General features: G+C 44.5%; 1 protein-coding gene across 1 annotated transcript; it reads right to left on the bottom strand.

Moving 5' to 3' along the window:
• Positions 1 to 4,124: 4,124 nt before the first annotated feature.
• Positions 4,125 to 16,986, bottom strand: LOC117395530 (uncharacterized). The gene is made up of 7 exons (XM_034910268.2): positions 16,846 to 16,986; positions 15,691 to 15,721; positions 15,373 to 15,404; positions 14,740 to 14,881; positions 14,282 to 14,452; positions 13,294 to 13,950; positions 4,125 to 4,190 (listed from the first exon to the last, which is right to left on the bottom strand). Exons 2-7 carry the CDS (start codon positions 15,697 to 15,699, stop codon positions 4,125 to 4,127), a joined length of 1,077 nt encoding a protein of 358 aa, XP_034766159.2. The 5' UTR covers positions 15,700 to 15,721; positions 16,846 to 16,986.
• Positions 16,987 to 18,200: the final 1,214 nt, after the last annotated feature.

The raw sequence follows: 18,200 nt of genomic DNA, 5'->3' as shown, positions 1-18,200 counted from the left end.
TTAACAAAATAAGTCTTGTGAAATAAAGAGGCAATTATACATTTTGAGCTGCACAAAATAATGAACAGTGTCTGGTCCTCAAATGTAAGGAAACAATTGACACCACTCCTATTCTACCCTCTACTAGAACCCCAAACATGACGTGCCTGACATAACCAGGTCCTGTAACTGACGTAACCACTGTGAAAAATGCATGGATGTGAACACAGCGCAAGCTGAAGCGCTCACACAGTGAAGTGTCTGCAGAGTTTGTAATGTTTTCTTGAAAGGCATAGACTCCCCGGGTATTCACAGGTACTGGGGCATCAATCCTTTTGAGAACAGATGAAGCAAGGTACCATGTTACATCCTTTTGTGTCGGCCACTTCTAGCCCCCTTTGCATGGATGCAAAACACTGAGGAGCTCCTCTGGCAGGGCCGGTATGGTTTCTTCAGCTATGCCAGGGGAACACTTGCCTTCATACATAACAATGCAGTACTCATTTACTGACAATTCAAAGCTTTTGAATGGATACTTTACCATAGCTGTTGCTTGATCCACAATGCCAAACACACTGACCACTTTCCAGTCAGGCTGAATTTCTTCCACAAATGGACCTACTGTGCTGAGCCCAAGTTCAGTGTTGCTAAGCGTTCTAGCATAGTGAATGCTGTGTGTGTTTGGGGTTTTCTTTGGACAGTTCTGTTCCCACCTGTTTGTCCATTCATCTTGTGCCTTCTTTACCACATGCTTTGTAATATAAATGATGCTCACATTTGGGCATGCTTCTTTTGCCACCTTAGCAAATTCTTCTGCTGTGTTGACAACAGCATGCTTTTGCAGAATGCGCCTCCAAACTGCACGCTTTACTTTACCTCCAACTCCAGCAACTGGCCCTTTGCCGTGTGCTGGGGCAAAAAAACTCCAATCAACTCAATGCAGACTACAGTGTACATTGCTCGGCATGGTAAGGGTGGACAAGATGAATCTGTTTTTAAATTGCCTCTCAGCACCATCAGAAAAGATGTGCAAGTTAGAGATGTTGGCTGTTGAGGCTTCATCAAGAATAGCCCGATTGTAGCAAACAACTGCAAATGTGTCATGTTGCCGTTCATCACTGAGCACAACATAAGAAGTACTAACAGACTGAGCTGTGAGAACTGCTGGAAACAGAGGCACTCCTTCTGTTATCCAGTGAGCTCACATTATTTCAGCTTGCTGCTTTATAGGGAAGTGTTCTGAGAAATCTTCCTGAAGTATAGCTTCACATTCATTTCAATTCATCTTCAGTGTCTTGATTTGGTGAAGTTGCACCTTGGCAATAAAACTGTGGCTCTGCAGAATGGTGCGCTGGGTTTGAGCTCCTCCTTGGCATCGTGTAATGTTGACTCAAGCAGTTTCTTTTTATTGTTAGCCATCTATTGGTAGTAGTGTACAATTGTATCTTCATTATCATTGCCTTGTATTACCTGATTGATAGAACTAGCAAGGTCTTGGCATGTGTCACACTGGCCAAGGCAGCATTTCATCTGCCAGTTGCAAAGTGACCCAATGACCAGGAGATTTTCAAACCATCTAGTAGCATCTCTGTGTTCTCATGGTAACGACAGACAGACAGGTTGCACGTGCACAGGGCGCAATGCTGCAGACTTTTTTTGATGTTCTGATTTTTCCATCAGGATATTCATTCTTGAAGAGGCAGTGAGCTTCAAGAACCGTCATCATGAGCACTTTTTTGTGCATTCTTTTTTTTGTGCCTCCTCTCTTCTGATAGTGATGCAGTCTTTTCGTCCAGGCAGCTGACGGGACACACAATCAATCTCATAGAATGCACAAACCTGACATTCTGTTTCACTAACTTCAGCTCTTTGTGTGGAAGCGTGCTTATCTACCAGAGCCAAACCAAATTGAGTTGCCAGTTTCTTTCCCACGACACTTTTCTTCCTGGGGCTCTTTGGAAGTGCCCGGTTTACTCCACTTACTGCCTTCCCTAGTGACTGAGCTGAAAAGAGAACTTTTGACGGTGAGTTTGTCAAATGATTCTCATTAAGTTGTTGTTCTGGTTCATGTCATTTTGAAAGATTTCTCCTATACTTTCTCATTGTTTCTTTGCTCTTTTCTGCTTCCCCACTGGTGCTCACGGCTCAGATCTCATCTAACTGCCTGGGACAGGATTTGTATAAAGGAAGGTGCTTTGCATACCTGTGCCTGCCTCACTGCTCCAAACACTTTAAGACACACCGTATTGATGAGTCACTGCTCAGCCCTTTCAGAGTCACTGAAACACACAGTACAATGATGCCATTGCTTCTACTGCTGGGGACACTGGGGCTCTTTGCTTCGGGTGAGAATTAAAGAGAATTATTTCAAAACCTTTTTTTATTGTATTTTTTCTGACTCAGTCTCCACCAGCTCAGTCTGTTCTCCCAGGACACACTGTCTCTATCAGCTGTACAGCCAGTCAATCCATTAGCAGCTCCCTCCACTGGTACCTGCAGAAACCTGGCCAGGATCTATATTATCATATTGTTCAGAAATGATTGTCTTGATCTGGTTTTATAGAGAGTTGAACTAACTCTCAGCACTAATGTCCAATGCAGTGAGTTCAGCACAAGATACTGTAGTTGTGAGGGTGAAATACAAGGGGCCCAAGTCAAGGGGAGGGCATTAATGAGAGCCAAGGTCAGTTATCTAGTGTAAGAGCACACTGCACAGGATAGGAATGCTGTTCATAAATACAATAATAATGTCAGGAAACATGAGAACATAAGAAAAGTTGAGAAGGAGAAAAGGCCATTGGGCCCATCAAGGCTGGTCCCTTGTTAGCACAGCAATCTCCTCTCCTGGGGGCTCCAATCTAAAAGCACAGTATCTCGTCTTGTTTGAAATGCTCCCAGTGTTTTGGTTCCTTCTACTTCATCTGGTCGCCTATTCCACGTGTTTCCAGCTCTCTGTGTAAAAAGTTCTTCCGAGCTTCTGTTCTCAATGTGCTTTTCCTCAGCTTCCATTCATGACCTCGTGTTCTGCTCTCTCTGTTCAATTTGAAGCAGTGTCTCGAGTTCACTTTGTCTAGACCAGGTAGGATTTTATAGACTTCAATCAAGTCCCCTCGTTCTCATCTTTTTTCAAGGCTGAAGAGATTTCATTCTTTTAGCCTGTCCTCGTAGCTCATGCCACTTAGTCCTGGGATAAGCCTGGTTGCCCTTCTCTGCACCTTCTCCAGTGCAATAATATCTGTTCTGTAGTGAGGTGACCAAAACTGTACACAGTATTCTAGATGTGAGCTAACTGGGGCATTGTACAATCACAGCAAATAAAACATTATATTGAGTAATGTAACCTTGGTTTTTGTTTCTTCAATTACTTAATAATTAAAATATGGGTTATACTCTTTATAGCTGATGTTTTCTCAGATGAGAAGTAGCCCAAAGATCTTGATGATAAAAGCAGCATTTTAATGACAAAGTGTAATTTGGAAACAGGAGCTGGTCTGTGTTCACTGACTAAAGTGCAGAGAGACACACTGCAGTTATTAACACTGACCACACGAGGGAGCCAGAGCACCACTGCTGTCCATAATGTATTAACACAGCAATAAGACTACATTTTAATTAGAAAGTGTAATTTGTGGAGGGGGTGTGACAGTAAATATCCAGAGTGCTCTGAGGTTTAAACACAAAACACACAGCTGATAGGAAAGAGGAAACACTCTCTGAGCCTCCAGCTCAATACAGCAAATCATGGAATAAAGAGATTCAGTGACAGCTAACACAGGAGCTGCTCTGTGTTCAAGTGAATAAAGTGCACTCATTAATGTGACCTCCAAGAGACACAGTACAGATATTAATACTGACCACAAGAGGGAGCCAGAGCACCACTAACACCCCCCGACTGCCCCAACCCCCTCTCTCCTATAGCGCCTCCCCAGTGCAGTAAGAAGGAGCCTGTGTGTATTCCTGCTGTCTGCTTCTCTCAGCCCCCCTCTCTCCTGTAGAATCCACAGCAGCCCTGTTGAACAGAGCCCAGTGGCACACAAGCCTTTATCAGAGCACTGCCACTCCCCACACTGGATCAGTGTCTCACTGTTTCTAAATGACATGTGGGATTGGACACTGCACAGGACACTGGAGTGTTAGAGTGGCAATCAGATGAAGCAGGAGCCTGGAGACGTGTCAGAAACATCAAACAGAGCCCTGACAAGCAGCACCGACTGCAGATATTAACACTGACCACAAGAGGGAGCCAGAGCACCACTGCTCTTCATAACACCATGTAACAATTTTTTTTTTTTTTTGGTTCCTGGGTAGTAAGTGTTATTTCCTAATTGCTTATGCCTCAAAAGTATAGAAAATGGCTTTTATTCCCCACAAACTTTGCTTTTGTGACCAGGACAGTGATATTTTGAAATTTACCTATTTTCCAGAACATTCCAGATAGATTCAGTGCTGAGTAAACTTGGAGTAACTTCTAGAACTTTCTAGAACTTTCCAGTAATGTAAATAGTAGTATAAATACAGGGGCCTTAAGCCCACCAGTTCAGTTCCAGCTGCCTAAGTCGATACATATCTGCATTTTTCTGAGATGGCATCAAGAGGCTGCAAGCATCCGGCAGACGCATTTTGCTATGTCTGCGGGCAATTTATCAAGACAAGAGCGAAAAAGTACTCCGTGGAAGCATCTGTTAAGATGTGTGAGGCCTACAAGGCATATTTCGGCATGCCTGTCGAGGATCAAGACAAACCCTGGGCACCTCATTTCACCTGCGAGCACTGCAAAAAAACTCTGGAAGGTAAGATGGACAATTGTTGCTCGGAATTTTATGTTATAAAATTTGTTAAAATTTTTAAAATTGTAAAAGTTTTTAATTTTAAAATGTTTTACAATTTTCAATGTTATTGAAAAAATATATCATATATGAAAAATGTTGCGAGAATCTCTTACACATTAGTCATGGGTGAAATAAATGTATTTTTGTAGGATGGTACAGAGGGGAAAAGAGAGCCATGAAGTTCGCTATCCCAAGAATTTGGCGGGAACCCACTGACCACTCAAGCAACTGCTACTTCTGTATGGTGGACCCTTCCAAACGTCGGACTGGCAAGAATGCACCTGCTATCACGTATCCGGACCTTCCTTCATCCATCGCCCCGGTGCCACACTGCCATGAGCTCCCCGTACCCACTCCTCTGGAGAGAGAGCAGCCGTCTTTAGAAGATAGCAGCAAGTCAGAGAGCGAGGAAGACGTTGTAGATCCAGATGACAATTTCAGAGGTGGAGCTGAGGAGAGAAACCCATACTACCCCAACCAAAAAGACCTCAACGACTTGATTAGAGATCTTGGTCTCACCAAGTCCAATGCCGAGCTTTTGACGTCTAGGCTCAAGCAGTGGAACTTGTTGGATGAAAGTGTGCAAGTCGCAGATCAGAGGAAGCGTCACCAACCTTTTTCCAGCTTCTTCACCCGTCAAGATGGGCTCTGCTTCTGCCACAATGTGACCAGTCTGTTCGAGGCAATCGGAATCGCCTGTAACCAGAATGAGTGGCGCCTCTTCATTGACAGCTCATCCAGCAGCCTCAAAGCCGTGCTGCTCCATAATGGAACAAGTACCCGTCTCTTCCCCTGGCTCACTCGGTGCACCTCAAAGAGGATTACAACAGCATCAAGACCTTGCTGGACGCCTTGAAGTATGATGAGTACGGCTTGGAGGTCATAGGAGACTTCAAAATGGTGGCATTCCTGATGGGTCTCAAGGCGGTTTACCAAGTTTCCCTGCTATCTTTGCCTTTGGGACAGCAGGGACACCAAGGCACACTACCACAGGCGGGACTGGCCACAGCGGACCGAGTTCTCTGTGGGGAGGAACAACGTCAAGTGAGAGCCACTGGTGGACCCACGGAAGGTGCTGATGCCACCACTGCACATCAAATTGGGCCTTATGAAACAATTTGTCAGAGCTCTAGATAAGGAGTCGGCAGCCTTCAAGTACCTTCAAGACTTCTTCCCTAAGCTGTCTGAGGCAAAGGTCAAAGCCGGTGTCTTCGTTGGACCACAGATAAAGAAGATCCTGGAGTGCAATGAATTCCCCATGAAGCTCACTAGTAAGGAGAAAGCGGCTTGGAACAGCTTTGTCGCAGTGGTTCGGGGCATCCTGGGCAATCACAAGGCCGAAAACTATGTGGAGCTTGTTGGGCACAATGGGCTGTAGGATGTCCCTCAAAGTCCATATCCTAGATGCTCATCTTGATAAATTCAAGGAGAACATGGGAGCGTACTCGGAGGAGCAAGGCGAGCGCTTCCACCAGGATATACTGGACTTTGAACGCTGCTACCAAGGACAGTATAACGAGAACATGATGGGGGACTACATTTGGGGGCTGATTCGTGAAAGTGATTTACAGTATAATCGTAAATCTCAAAAAACTACTCACTTCTAAATCTTTTGTAGTCATTTTTGTATTACTTTAGTATAAATACATGTTAATTTGGATTCATATGTTGTTTTTTTCTGACTTTATGTGAACGAAAAGACACAAATTCGAACGTTTTCTCATTGGAAATAGGTAAATTTCAAAATATCACTGTCCTGGTCACAAAAGCAAAGTTTGTGGGGAATAATAGCCATTTTCTATACTTTTGAGGCATAAGCAATTAGGAAATAACACTTACTACCCAGGAACCAAAAATTGTGTTACATAGTGTTATTTTTATTATTATTTTATTTTTTTTGGGGGGGGTGGTGTCACCAAAAGTGGTTGAAAATACGAGAATAGTGATGGAATGACAAATGCATGCATAACTGAAGTGGAATCCCTCAATATGGTGTAATTCCAGTTGCAATTACACAGCTGTACCAAGGCTGAATTACAGAGACACACAGTTCTCACTGTAACTGACCCCAGGTTTGGTTCCCATGGCAGGGAGGAAACACAAGCAACTGAAACTGAAAAGCTGACTAACCGGTTCATGATGGCTTATCATGACTTTCAGTGATTCATTAAAGTGCATTCATTGTAAAGGTGTGGTTCCCCATAAGGTTGAAACATTATTCTGCTATGCAGTCAAACCCACTTTAATACGACTCTTTTAACATCACCCACTGCTAATCATCAACACTCTGACATGTGTGACAGCAGACATACTTCACTCACTGCTTATCAACACTGTCATGTCTGATGAGCCCCACTGTAAGTGTGACAGCAGACATGCCTACCCTTCCTATTTTGGCAGAATAATTCCTATTTCTGTCCTTTTTGAAAGGGATGTAAATCTTACCTCAATCCATAACGACTCTGGTGTGCATCAGTTTGCCTCCTCCTCAGGCTCCACCTGCTTTCTTGCTTTATCTAATGGGAAGGGCAGCTATCCTGCCCCCCTGCCAATGGCTTCCCTATGGGCAGCCTCTCCACTTATCAGCAAGCTAATTTATGGGTGGGAGTCCCTCGAAAGGCGAGACCAAAGAATGCAGTGAAACTACGTATAATGTAGTATAATGCAGTATAGTGTAGTATAATGCACTATCGCAGACCTCTACCTCTGTCAACTCACTGACCTTTACCCATCAACTCATTGACCTTTACCCCTGTCAACTCATTGACCTTTACCCCTGTCAACTCATTGACCTTTACCCCTGCAGCTAGTCTTTTTTAACAGTTTTTTTGTGACCCAATATAAGTTTTGAAACTCTCCATCAGAATCCTAAATTTAAAGCTATGAGAAAATGTTTATAGAGTTTAATGGTTCAGCTAAAACATCATTTAACAAGGTTATTATTCAAATCTGTATTGTTTGCATACTGCATAATGTATCAATCTAGGAGGAGAGAAGTTTGGGGGAGGGAATTCCAATTGTGTTGATTGGCTGCTTTGTACGCATGCTACAAAAAAGTCACTGCACCTCTTCAGAAAGAACATTTTGTATTTACCAAAACCTTTTCAATTTAAAATGTAGGTTGTGTATCTTTATTATTGTTATGAATATTTATAAATGAATATGTGTGGATGCTCTGCAGTGTTGCCTTTAGATGCAACCTGGTATCAGAGCCCTCTATTCACAGTGCAGTCATCTCGGCTTACAGAAGAAACAGACACTGTAGTAAATGAGACGCTCCAATTGAGAAGCACAAAACAAACTGCTAATGTCACAATATATGCAATCTTATAATACAAACATATTCTCAAATATATAACTTTACCATTCATACATGTAGATCTCTAAACCCACAACCCAACCCAGACCTAATTAATAATTATTACAAAACAGGAATAGTGTGGTCACCAATGTGGCAACATGTTTAAAAGTCACTGCAGTGAGCTGACGGTCATGCATACCACATATCTGTTTGTGTAATTCATTCTGAAATGGGCTCCCACATTTTAAGGAAGTCATTTCAATTTCCTGTGTCTGTCTGGTGGAGCCCGTCCACCAGTAATACATTGGTGGAGCCCGTCCACCAGTAATACACACAGCATTAGAAGTTTCCATTCTGTGAAAGTTGGACATTTCTCTCCTTTCCAGTATTTAATAATCAGCTTTTTTAGGTAGACTATTTTTTTTTTTTAATTTAGTGGTCGCCAGTTATTTTCTTTATTGTTTTCTCCCCAATTTAGTAATGTCCAATAATTTTTTAAAGCTCAGCCCACCGCTACCACCCCTGCACTGACTCGGGAGCAGTGAAGACGAGCACACGCTGTCCTCCGAAGCGTGTGCCGTTAGCCGACTACTTTTTTACACACTGCAGACTCACCATGCAGCCACCCAAGAGCTACAGCGTCGGAGGACAACACAGCTTACAGGCAAGCCCACAGGCACCTGGCCAGACTACAGGGGTCACTGGTGCGCGGTGAGCCGAGGACACCCTGGCCGACCTAGCCCTCCCTCCCCCCGCACGGAGCTCTGCCAATTGAGTGCCACCCCCTGGAAGCTCCCGTCCACGGTCGGCAAAGGAATAGCCTGGACTCGAACCCGCGATGTCCAGACTATAGGGCACGTTCTAATAAGATGTATTCATGTTTGGTTTGATTTATTTTAAATTCCAATTATTGATACATTAAGTAAAACCCAGATTAAAAATTTAAGACACCAGGTGAGAATTTACAGTGCATTCATAAAATAGTGTTTATCTTTTTAACACACACACACACACACACACACACACATATATATATATATATATATATATATATATATATATATATATATATATATATATATATATATATATATTAATTTTTAGAAAAGTATAAAAATACACACACCCATCCTAAATTACTACCATACAAACCAATTACTACAGCCTGAGGTAGCTGGATCTCCAGATAGTACAACAGAATCATTCAAAGCACACGTAGATCTGAGCCAGCGGGGATCAGGAATTAGCTTGATTTTACAAGATACATAACTTACTGGTAGAGTGGAGCTAAAAGGGACTCGGAGGGGAGGGGAGTGGTGGGTTAGGGGACAAAGAACTGAATATCATTGTGTGGCAATGCGCCCCGCCCCTGTGTGCATTTGTGTGTTGTGTTGCGTGTTGCGAGTGTTAATGTTGGTGTATAGTCATTGGTACACGGGATATAAACGGGTCTGTGTTTCACGTGTATTTAGAAAGTGTAGATTTGTATTTAGGCACGAGGAGAGCACAAATCACTTCACGTGCTGGTTAAATGTAATGTGTGGCACGGGGTTGCACGTAATTAATTCACGTGCTGGGATTCAAGTGAATAATTAATTAGTAATTGAATCCCAGCACAACAGTATATATAGATGCACATTTTCACTCAGTCGGTGGTTAGGTGTTCGGAAGAGGAGAACGGGTGAGAGAGAGAGAGAGAGAGGAGAGTTAAAATCATTAATCGTAAACGTAAAGTGTTTGTACTCACCGTGTTTGTTTGTCTGTCCGTGCACCGTTTGTTTAGTGTTAGTCGTTCTGTATGTCTGTTTATTTTGGCTACCAGTGCCGTGTCCTGTTTTTGTACTGTTAAACCTTTTTATTTTGTTAATAAACGCTGAGTGCAGCCATTGCACTCAGCTCATCATCACCACCGTCTCTGTCTGTGTATTCCTGTCTGGTCTGACGCCACCCACTCCGGCCGTCTTTGTGACACGTGGTCGTCAGAAGTAAGAGATGGACTACGCCACACTGTCGGCGCTGCTGGAGCAGCTGGACAGCAGACGGGAGGGGGAGGAAAGACGGAGAGAGGAGAGTTAAAATCATTAATCGTAAACGTAAAGTGTTTGTACTCACCGTGTTTGTTTGTCTGTCCGTGCACCGTTTGTTTAGTGTTAGTCGTTTGTTAATAAACGCTGAGTGCAGCCATTGCACTCAGCTCATCATCACCACCGTCTCTGTCTGTGTATTCCTGTCTGGTCTGACGCCACCCACTCCGGCCGTCTTTGTGACACGTGGTGTCATCGTGGGATAATAGCGCCTCCAAGCGTCAGACCAGGAGAGGGGGTTCTGTGAAAAAAAAAAAAAAAAAAAAAAAAAAAGTAAAGCGAGGATGGGAAGAAAGAGCTGCAGGAAGCAGCAGAAGCAGCAGCAGCAACAACAGCTGCAGCCCTCATCCTGCATGCCGGGCTGGGAGGAGGACAGCCACAACGGGGCAGTAGCCACCCCTCTACCCCCACTGCCACCGGGTTCCCCACCGTCCCGGGAAATATGGGACTGGCTGGTGCACCCCGAGGGGAACTTCGCCAGTGACCTCCCCATGGTTATTCACGCACTGCAGATGCGAGATGGGAGACGATGGGAGGACTGGGAGCAACAGCACAACCCGGCATCCGTTCGTGACCTCACCATGGTGGTGCTGGGTTACCTAGCTGCAGACATGGGAGGGATGCCTTCCAGTGAGCAAGAGGGAGAGGAGCAGTCGCTGCCCTCTCCAGTGCCCGAGTGGGAGGAGCCTGAGCGTCCACAGCCCGAGTGGGAGGAGCCTGAGCGTCCACAGCCCGAGTGGGAGGAGCCTGAGCGTCCACAGCCCGAGTGGGAGGAGCCTGAGCGTCCACAGCCCGAGTGGGAGGAGCCTGAGTGTCCTACGCCTGAGTGGGAGGAACCCGAACGTCCTACGCCTGAGTGGGAGGAACCCGAACGTCCTACGCCTGAGTGGGGGGAACCCGAGTGTCCACAGCCCAAAAGGGAGGAGTCGGGGCGTCCACAGCCCAAAAGGGAGGAGGTCGAGGATGATGGCTGGGAGGTTTTTTTAAAGAACCTCGCAGCAGAGTTATGCCCTGGCTGTGGGGCTTATGGGCACACGTTAGCCATATGCCCCACCCAGTATGAAGAGAAGGAACCAGCGCCCAGACGGGGGGACCGCGAGCGTCCAGCGCCCAGACGGGGGGACCGCGAGCGTCCAGCGCCCAGACGGGGGGACCGCGGGAATCCGAAGCCTGAGAGGCAGCTGTTCCCACCTTCACCAGCAGAGCAAGAATGCCTGCTGGTTTCCCCATCACAACCAGCAGAGGAAGAATGCCTGCTGGTTTCCCCAGCACAACCAGCAGAGGAAGAATGCCTGCTGGTTTCCCCAGCACAACCAGCAGAGGAAGAATGCCTGCTTGTTTCCCCAGCACAACCAGCAGAGGAAGAATGCCTGCTGGTTTACCCAGTACAACCAGCAGAGGAAGAATGCCTGCTGGTTTCCCCAGCACAACCAGCAGAGGAAGAATGCCTGTTGGTTTCCCCAGCACAACCAGCAGAGGAAGAATGCCTGCTGGTTTCCCCAGCACAACCAGCAGAGGAAGAATGCCTGCTGGTTTCCCCTTCAGAGGCAGAGCCGCACCAGTCCGCTGCAAGAGAGGCAGAGCAGCACCAGTCCCCTGAAAAAGGGGGAGACTACACGCTGCTCCCACCTCAGTCGCCAGGAGACTACACGCTGCTCCCACCTTCATCGGCAGGAGCAGAGCAGCCGGAGCTGCCTCTGCCTCCGCCACCTACACCGAAAGGAGCAGAGCAGCAGGAGCTGCCTCTGCCTTCGCCACCACCACCGCCAGGAGCAGAGGAGCAGGAGCTGCCTCTGCCACTTCCAGGAGCAGAGGAGCAGGAGCTGCCTCCGCCACTGCCAGAAGCAGAACAGCAGGAGCTGTCTCTGCTTCCCGTACCTCCACCACGGGGAGTACGGTAGCCGGAGCCCCAGAAAGGGGAGCTGTCGGCCACGAAGAAGGGGGAGGAGGTCTGGAGACCACCAACCCCAGCAGCAGTTTCGCTGCCGGAGATCGTGGGGGAGGTCAGGAGACCTGCTCCCACTGCAGCAGTTTCGCTGCCGGAGATCGTGGGGGAGGTCCGGAGACCTGCTCCCACTGCAGCAGTTTCGCTGCCGGAGATCGTGGGGGAGGTCCGGAGACCTGCTCCCACTGCAGCAGTTTCGCTGCCGGAGATCGTGGGGGAGGTCCGGAGACCTGCTCCCACTGCAGCTTCTTCGCTGCCGGCAGTACTGTGGTCGGAGCCCCATCAAAGGGAGCTACCGGCTACAAAGACAGGGGGAGAGGTCAGGAGACAACTTTCCCCAGCAGCAGTTTCGCTGCAGGAGTGGACCAACAGGCTGTCAGCCGTGCCACTACCGGCAGGGGTGCTGACAGCATGGCCAGCCATGGGCCCACTGAAGCCTCCCTTCCCAGCCCGAGACTTTGTCCTGGACTGCTGGATTTTTAAGGGGGGAGGTGGCCGTTGAGGCCATGTGTGCTGCGCACAAGGGGGGGTATATGTGGCAATGCGCCCCGCCCCTGTGTGCATTTGTGTGTTGTGTTGTGTGTTGCGAGTGTTAATGTTGGTGTATAGTCATTGGTACACGGGATATAAACGGGTCTGTGTTTCACGTGTATTTAGAAAGTGTAGATTTGTATTTAGGCACGAGGAGAGCACAAATCACTTCACGTGCTGGTTAAATGTAATGTGTGGCACGGGGTTGCACGTAATTAATTCACGTGCTGGGATTCAAGTGAATAATTAATTAGTAATTGAATCCCAGCACAACAGTATATATAGATGCACATTTTCACTCAGTCGGTGGTTAGGTGTTCGGAAGAGGAGAACGGGTGAGAGAGAGAGAGAGAGGAGAGTTAAAATCATTAATCGTAAACGTAAAGTGTTTGTACTCACCGTGTTTGTTTGTCTGTCCGTGCACCGTTTGTTTAGTGTTAGTCGTTCTGTATGTCTGTTTATTTTGGCTACCAGTGCCGTGTCCTGTTTTTGTACTGTTAAACCTTTTTATTTTGTTAATAAACGCTGAGTGCAGCCATTGCACTCAGCTCATCATCACCACCGTCTCTGTCTGTGTATTCCTGTCTGGTCTGACGCCACCCACTCCGGCCGTCTTTGTGACACATTGCCATTACGCACATAATCTGTCCCGCTAAGCAGCTCTACCAGCCTGCTCGTGGCATGGCTCCAGACTGTGCTTCTTTCAAGGTCTAGGTCAGCTGTCATGTTGTTCTTCAGAACTTGTACTTGTTCACAGAGTGCTGAATCTGCATGGAGGAGTTTGCTGAGAGACTCTGTTTCAGCACAGTTGCCATAGGGCCACTTTGGTTCTTCATCGGCTTCACTATGACAAGGCTCGAACGTAACGCCTTTGAATATATTAATGCAATTTGTACATGGAGGTTTTTCACAATAGTGGTCTTTTCCCCCAATTCTTTTAAAGGCTTTGCATTTCACTGTTTGTGGAAGCTGGATGGCACCACCTTGACCTGCAAGGGCCACTGCGTAAGCCACTTTCAGAGTCCATGTGTGTCGACACGAGAGGGAGATGATGACCTGCTGCTCTCGTAACCCCTTGCAGGACAGGGAGGCTCCATAGAACTTGTTCGTTGTTTTTCCCCCTGTCGTTTCATAATGACAAATGCAGATGACAGTGGCCTCCAAGGTGTAATAGTTGAAATATGTCATCTTGGTTGGTTTTGGCACACTCAGTTCTTTTAATAAAGTCGACAGGTACTCCATTACCTGTGTTTCATTTTGACTGCCTTTAATCTTTACCACCTGCATTTTTAAAGGGAAAAAACTGTCATTGGATTTGGGTGTAAAAAGCTTGAACAGATTTTTTTTTAATAGAATGTCTTTCTTCTCGTCTGTTAGAGAAGATGAAATGAAAAAGGGTTGAGACTTGAGCTGAGGGTAGACACAGTGATAAAAGCACATGGAAAGCAGGCTGGTGTGCAGCTAAAGAGCACTTCTAAGAAGATCCTGTGAGAGAAGAAGGGCACCACAGAGGTGTCAGACAGAGGAGGAAGAGAACTCCACTGGAACTGTGGAATAGAGCAGCTGGAAGAGACACAGGACAATGTCACTGAGTTTTCTGATCTATACTGACCGCATCAAGGAGGATGGAAAAAGGCGTGCGGGTTGGCAGGTGGGTGCAGAATTCATTAAAAGGTTTTGAAAACTTGTTGTTTAGTTTTAGCAAGTCTTCCTCTGCAAAAAAATCTGTAGGCATAATTTTCTTCTTGTGAATGTTGCCCAGAAAGAAGATGCTGTGCAGCACCTGGTGAGGAGCAGAGACACAGAGAGAGAGAGTCAGTTTACAGACAGCAAAGCTAAAACCAACAACAACAACTCAATACCGATTTACGAAGGACAGAATGCCATGTAAAACTGCCAGGTTACACAAAGGCACTACATACATGAGGGTTAGAACTGCAGTCCAGTCTGAACTGTGAACAATTCATAAGGATCTAATCCCCCAGCACATTCATTATATTAGTGTAAAACTCAATGTCATTGTGGGATGCTGCGGCTTTACAAAGACCATAGAGACTTGCACAGCCTCACCTCAGACATGTATCCATGGATGACTGTTTTCAGTTTATCTGTGATGTGCTCCTCGTAAATTTTCAGAAACTTCAAGATGAACCTGTTCCCAGATTTTTGCAGGCTTCCTTCATCTATTAGATTTCTTTTAAAAAATCTTTTTCTGAAACAGTAAGCAAGTGAAATTACATTCTCACCACAGTCCAAAAGATTTCATTAATATATATATATAGAGAGAGAGAGAGTGAGAGAAATCATATATAGGATTCTATTACAACCACATCATATTGTCGCTTTCTTTACAGTATATTCAGTATTTGTCAGATGCTAGAATGCAGATTGTCGCTTTCTTTACAGTATATTCAGTATTTGTCAGATGCTAGAATGCAGATTTTCGCTTTCTTTACAGTATATTCAGTATTTATCAGATGCTAGAATGCAGATTGTCGCTTCTTTGCTCATCACTTCCACTGATTGTAAAAGTGAATAGGAAATGGAATGTGTTTTTCTATGAACTACCTTACGCAGCACGGAGGCAGGCTGTGAGGATCCCACAAATCTGTAACCTGTTCATCTATCCCGTCTGTCCATGTATAAGTCAGTCTTATTTCCATATTGTTTTTGTTATTGATAAAATAATTACATTTGATTTACCTTCTTGGATCAAGTTTCTGGTCTGGTGCATTCTTCATGATGAATAAAAAAAAGGTCAACATTTTTATTTTATATTGTGATTAAATAATAGCAACATAACATAATTATAGAACCAAATGGAACTGAACAAATGTACATGTTGACATAGATTCATACAGATACAGTGCACATACAGTATGCGTTTCCAGAGGGGGAGAATTATATATATATATATATATATATATATATATATATATATATATATATATATATATATATATATATATATATATATATACAGTATATTAACCTTTCTATTTCAAAATAACATGTACTCACATTTGCCATGCCTCCTGTTCTCAATTCTAAACTGCAGACAAAAGGAAAAAAGCAGATTTTGATGCTTAACAGTGACTACAAGTACAAATAGACAATTTCTATAATACAGTACAGGGCAGAGCTTAATTTATATATCTTAGAAATAATCCAAGTATTTCAGATTGATAAAGGGTTAAACAAAGTTACTGGTGACAATCATGCTTCACGGGTTACAGAGAACAGAGAGCAAATCCAGAACCGAGGGGAGAAGGAGCTTCTCCACAGAAGGGTGCTGAAGCTTTGGACGAGGTTGTCAACTGAAGTGGTCGAAGCGGAGATCCTCGCATCATTCAAGAAGAGACTAGATGCTGCCGTGAACATTAACATATAACCCTTTCTGTGACACAATAAGATCTTTAGCTAGCCTGCCCAGAGGAAGAGCTACCTATTCCTCTATTAATAATCTATCAGGGTTTCTGTTCTTCCTCTTGTGATCGTTAATGGATCACGCTAGCATCAGAGACCTGTCTATCTGTCTACTTTATTTCCAGTGTTGCCTGGCAGTGCAACGTCTTTTCCCATAGAGTACACATTAACGTTTTTTTTTTTTTTTTTTTTTAATTGCTTAAAAAATGATTATAAAATCGTGACCGAAAGGGTTTATTTTATTTTTCACGTTTACAAACTGCTCGCATTCTAGTGCTTAATCAATGCACGCTTCTAATGTAAAATTACAAAATGCACTTCCAAAAATTCCCAATATATCCTGAAAAGCAGCAGAGATATTGTCCACCATTATATGCTTTACATGTCCAGCGGTTAAACTGAAGTTCTGAAAAAGTTCAGCAACGGCACTACATTCTACAACTGAAAGGTCCAAAATGGTTTCTTCAAAACCCCTTTTACTGAACGTGTTTTATTTCCTCTCGTGTCTCAAAGTACAGCATAGCGTTAGAATCAATCTCAATGAAAAGCTCTATCGAGATTTGCTTTCAATACAATACAGTAAAATAATGTACTTACACAAATCACTTCTTCTGCGCTGATAGGAATGAAAGAAATGAAGAAAACGAAACTCATGCTTTACTCTTCCTGTAATAAAGAGGGCGGAACCCGTATACTGTATGACTAATGTTGTACAAAATAAATGAACACGACATACAAAACAATCGTTACCTGCACTTAAAGAAGAAAGAAACTAACTTCGTACCGGTGTCACAAATTGCCAAGAGACAACAATCTACTGTATGTTGTAAACTTCAGTATGTTTTGCTTTCGACCCCACCTCATACACTAGTTGTGCAATACACAGGCACCAGGGGGCGCAAGAGAATAATAAAAGTACAGTACTTCTTATTTACTGAAGGGCTACATGGACATATTACAGAAAGAACACAGAAAACAGTTTGATCCCCAAATATCTGCAGAATACAACAGTATTATATATATATATATATATATATATATATATATATATATATATATATATATATATATATATATATATATATATATACAGTACTGTGCAAAAGTTTTAGGCAGGTGTGAAAAAATGCTGTAAAGTAAGAATGCTTTCAAAAATAGACATGTTAATAGATTATATTTATCAATTAACTAAATGCAAAGTGAGTGAACAGAAGAAAAATCTAAATCAAATCCATATTTGGTGTGACCACCCTTTGCCTTCAAAACAGCATCAATTCTTCTAGGTACACTTGCACAAAGTCAGGGATTTTGTAGGCATATAGTCAGGTGTATGATTAAACAATTATACCAAACAGGTGCTAATGATCATCAATTCAATATGTAGGTTGAAACACAATCATTAACTGAAACAGAAACAGCTGTGTAGGAGGAATAAAACTGGGTGAGGAACAGCCAAACTCAGCTAACAAGGTGAGGTTGCTGAAGACAGTTTACTGTCAAAAGTCATACACCATGGCAAGACTGAGCACAGCAACAAGACACAAGGTAGTTATACTGCATCAGCAAGGTCTCTCCCAGGCAGAAATTTCAAGGCAGACAGGGGTTTCCAGGTGTGCTGTCCAAGCTCTTTTGAAGAAGCACAAAGAAACGGGCAGCGTTGAGGACCGTAGACGCAGTGGTCGGCCAAGGAAACTTACTGCAGCAGATGAAAGACACATCATGCTTAGTTCCCTTCGTAATCGGAAGATGTCCAGCAGTGCCATCAGCTCAGAATTGGCAGAAAACAGTGGGACCCTGGTACACCCATCTACTGTCCGGAGAAGTCTCGTCAGAAGTGGCCTTCATGGAAGACTTGCGGCCAAAAAGCCATACCTCCGATGTGGAAACAAGGCCAAGCGACTCAACTATGCACGAAAACACAGGAACTGGGGTGCAGAAAAATGGCAGCAGGTGCTCTGGACTGATGAGTCTAAATTTGAAATATTTGGCTGTAGCAGAAGGCAGTTTGTTCGCCGAAGGGCTGGAGAGCGGTACACGAATGAGTGTCTGCAGGCAACAGTGAAGCATGGTGGAGGTTCCTTGCAAGTTTGGGGCTGCGTTTCTGC

Source organism: Acipenser ruthenus, chromosome 35 (assembly GCF_902713425.1).
Source record: "Acipenser ruthenus chromosome 35, fAciRut3.2 maternal haplotype, whole genome shotgun sequence".
Classification (NCBI taxonomy): Eukaryota; Metazoa; Chordata; class Actinopteri; order Acipenseriformes; family Acipenseridae; genus Acipenser; species Acipenser ruthenus.
Note: the sequence above shows the minus strand (reverse complement) of the source record. Positions and strands in the feature narration are given on the sequence as shown.

What these genes read in the sequence shown, in the direction of transcription:
- LOC117395530 (XM_034910268.2), bottom strand. An exon ending in CAGAAACTTGATCCAAGAAG is followed by an intron (nt 14,882 to 15,372) that starts GTAAATCAAATG and finishes TTACTGTTTCAG; the next exon opens with AAAAAGATTTTTTAAAAGAA. An exon ending in ATTATGTGCGTAATGGCAAT is followed by an intron (nt 4,191 to 13,293) that starts GTGTCACAAAGA and finishes TAATATCTGCAG; the next exon opens with TCGGTGCTGCTTGTCAGGGC.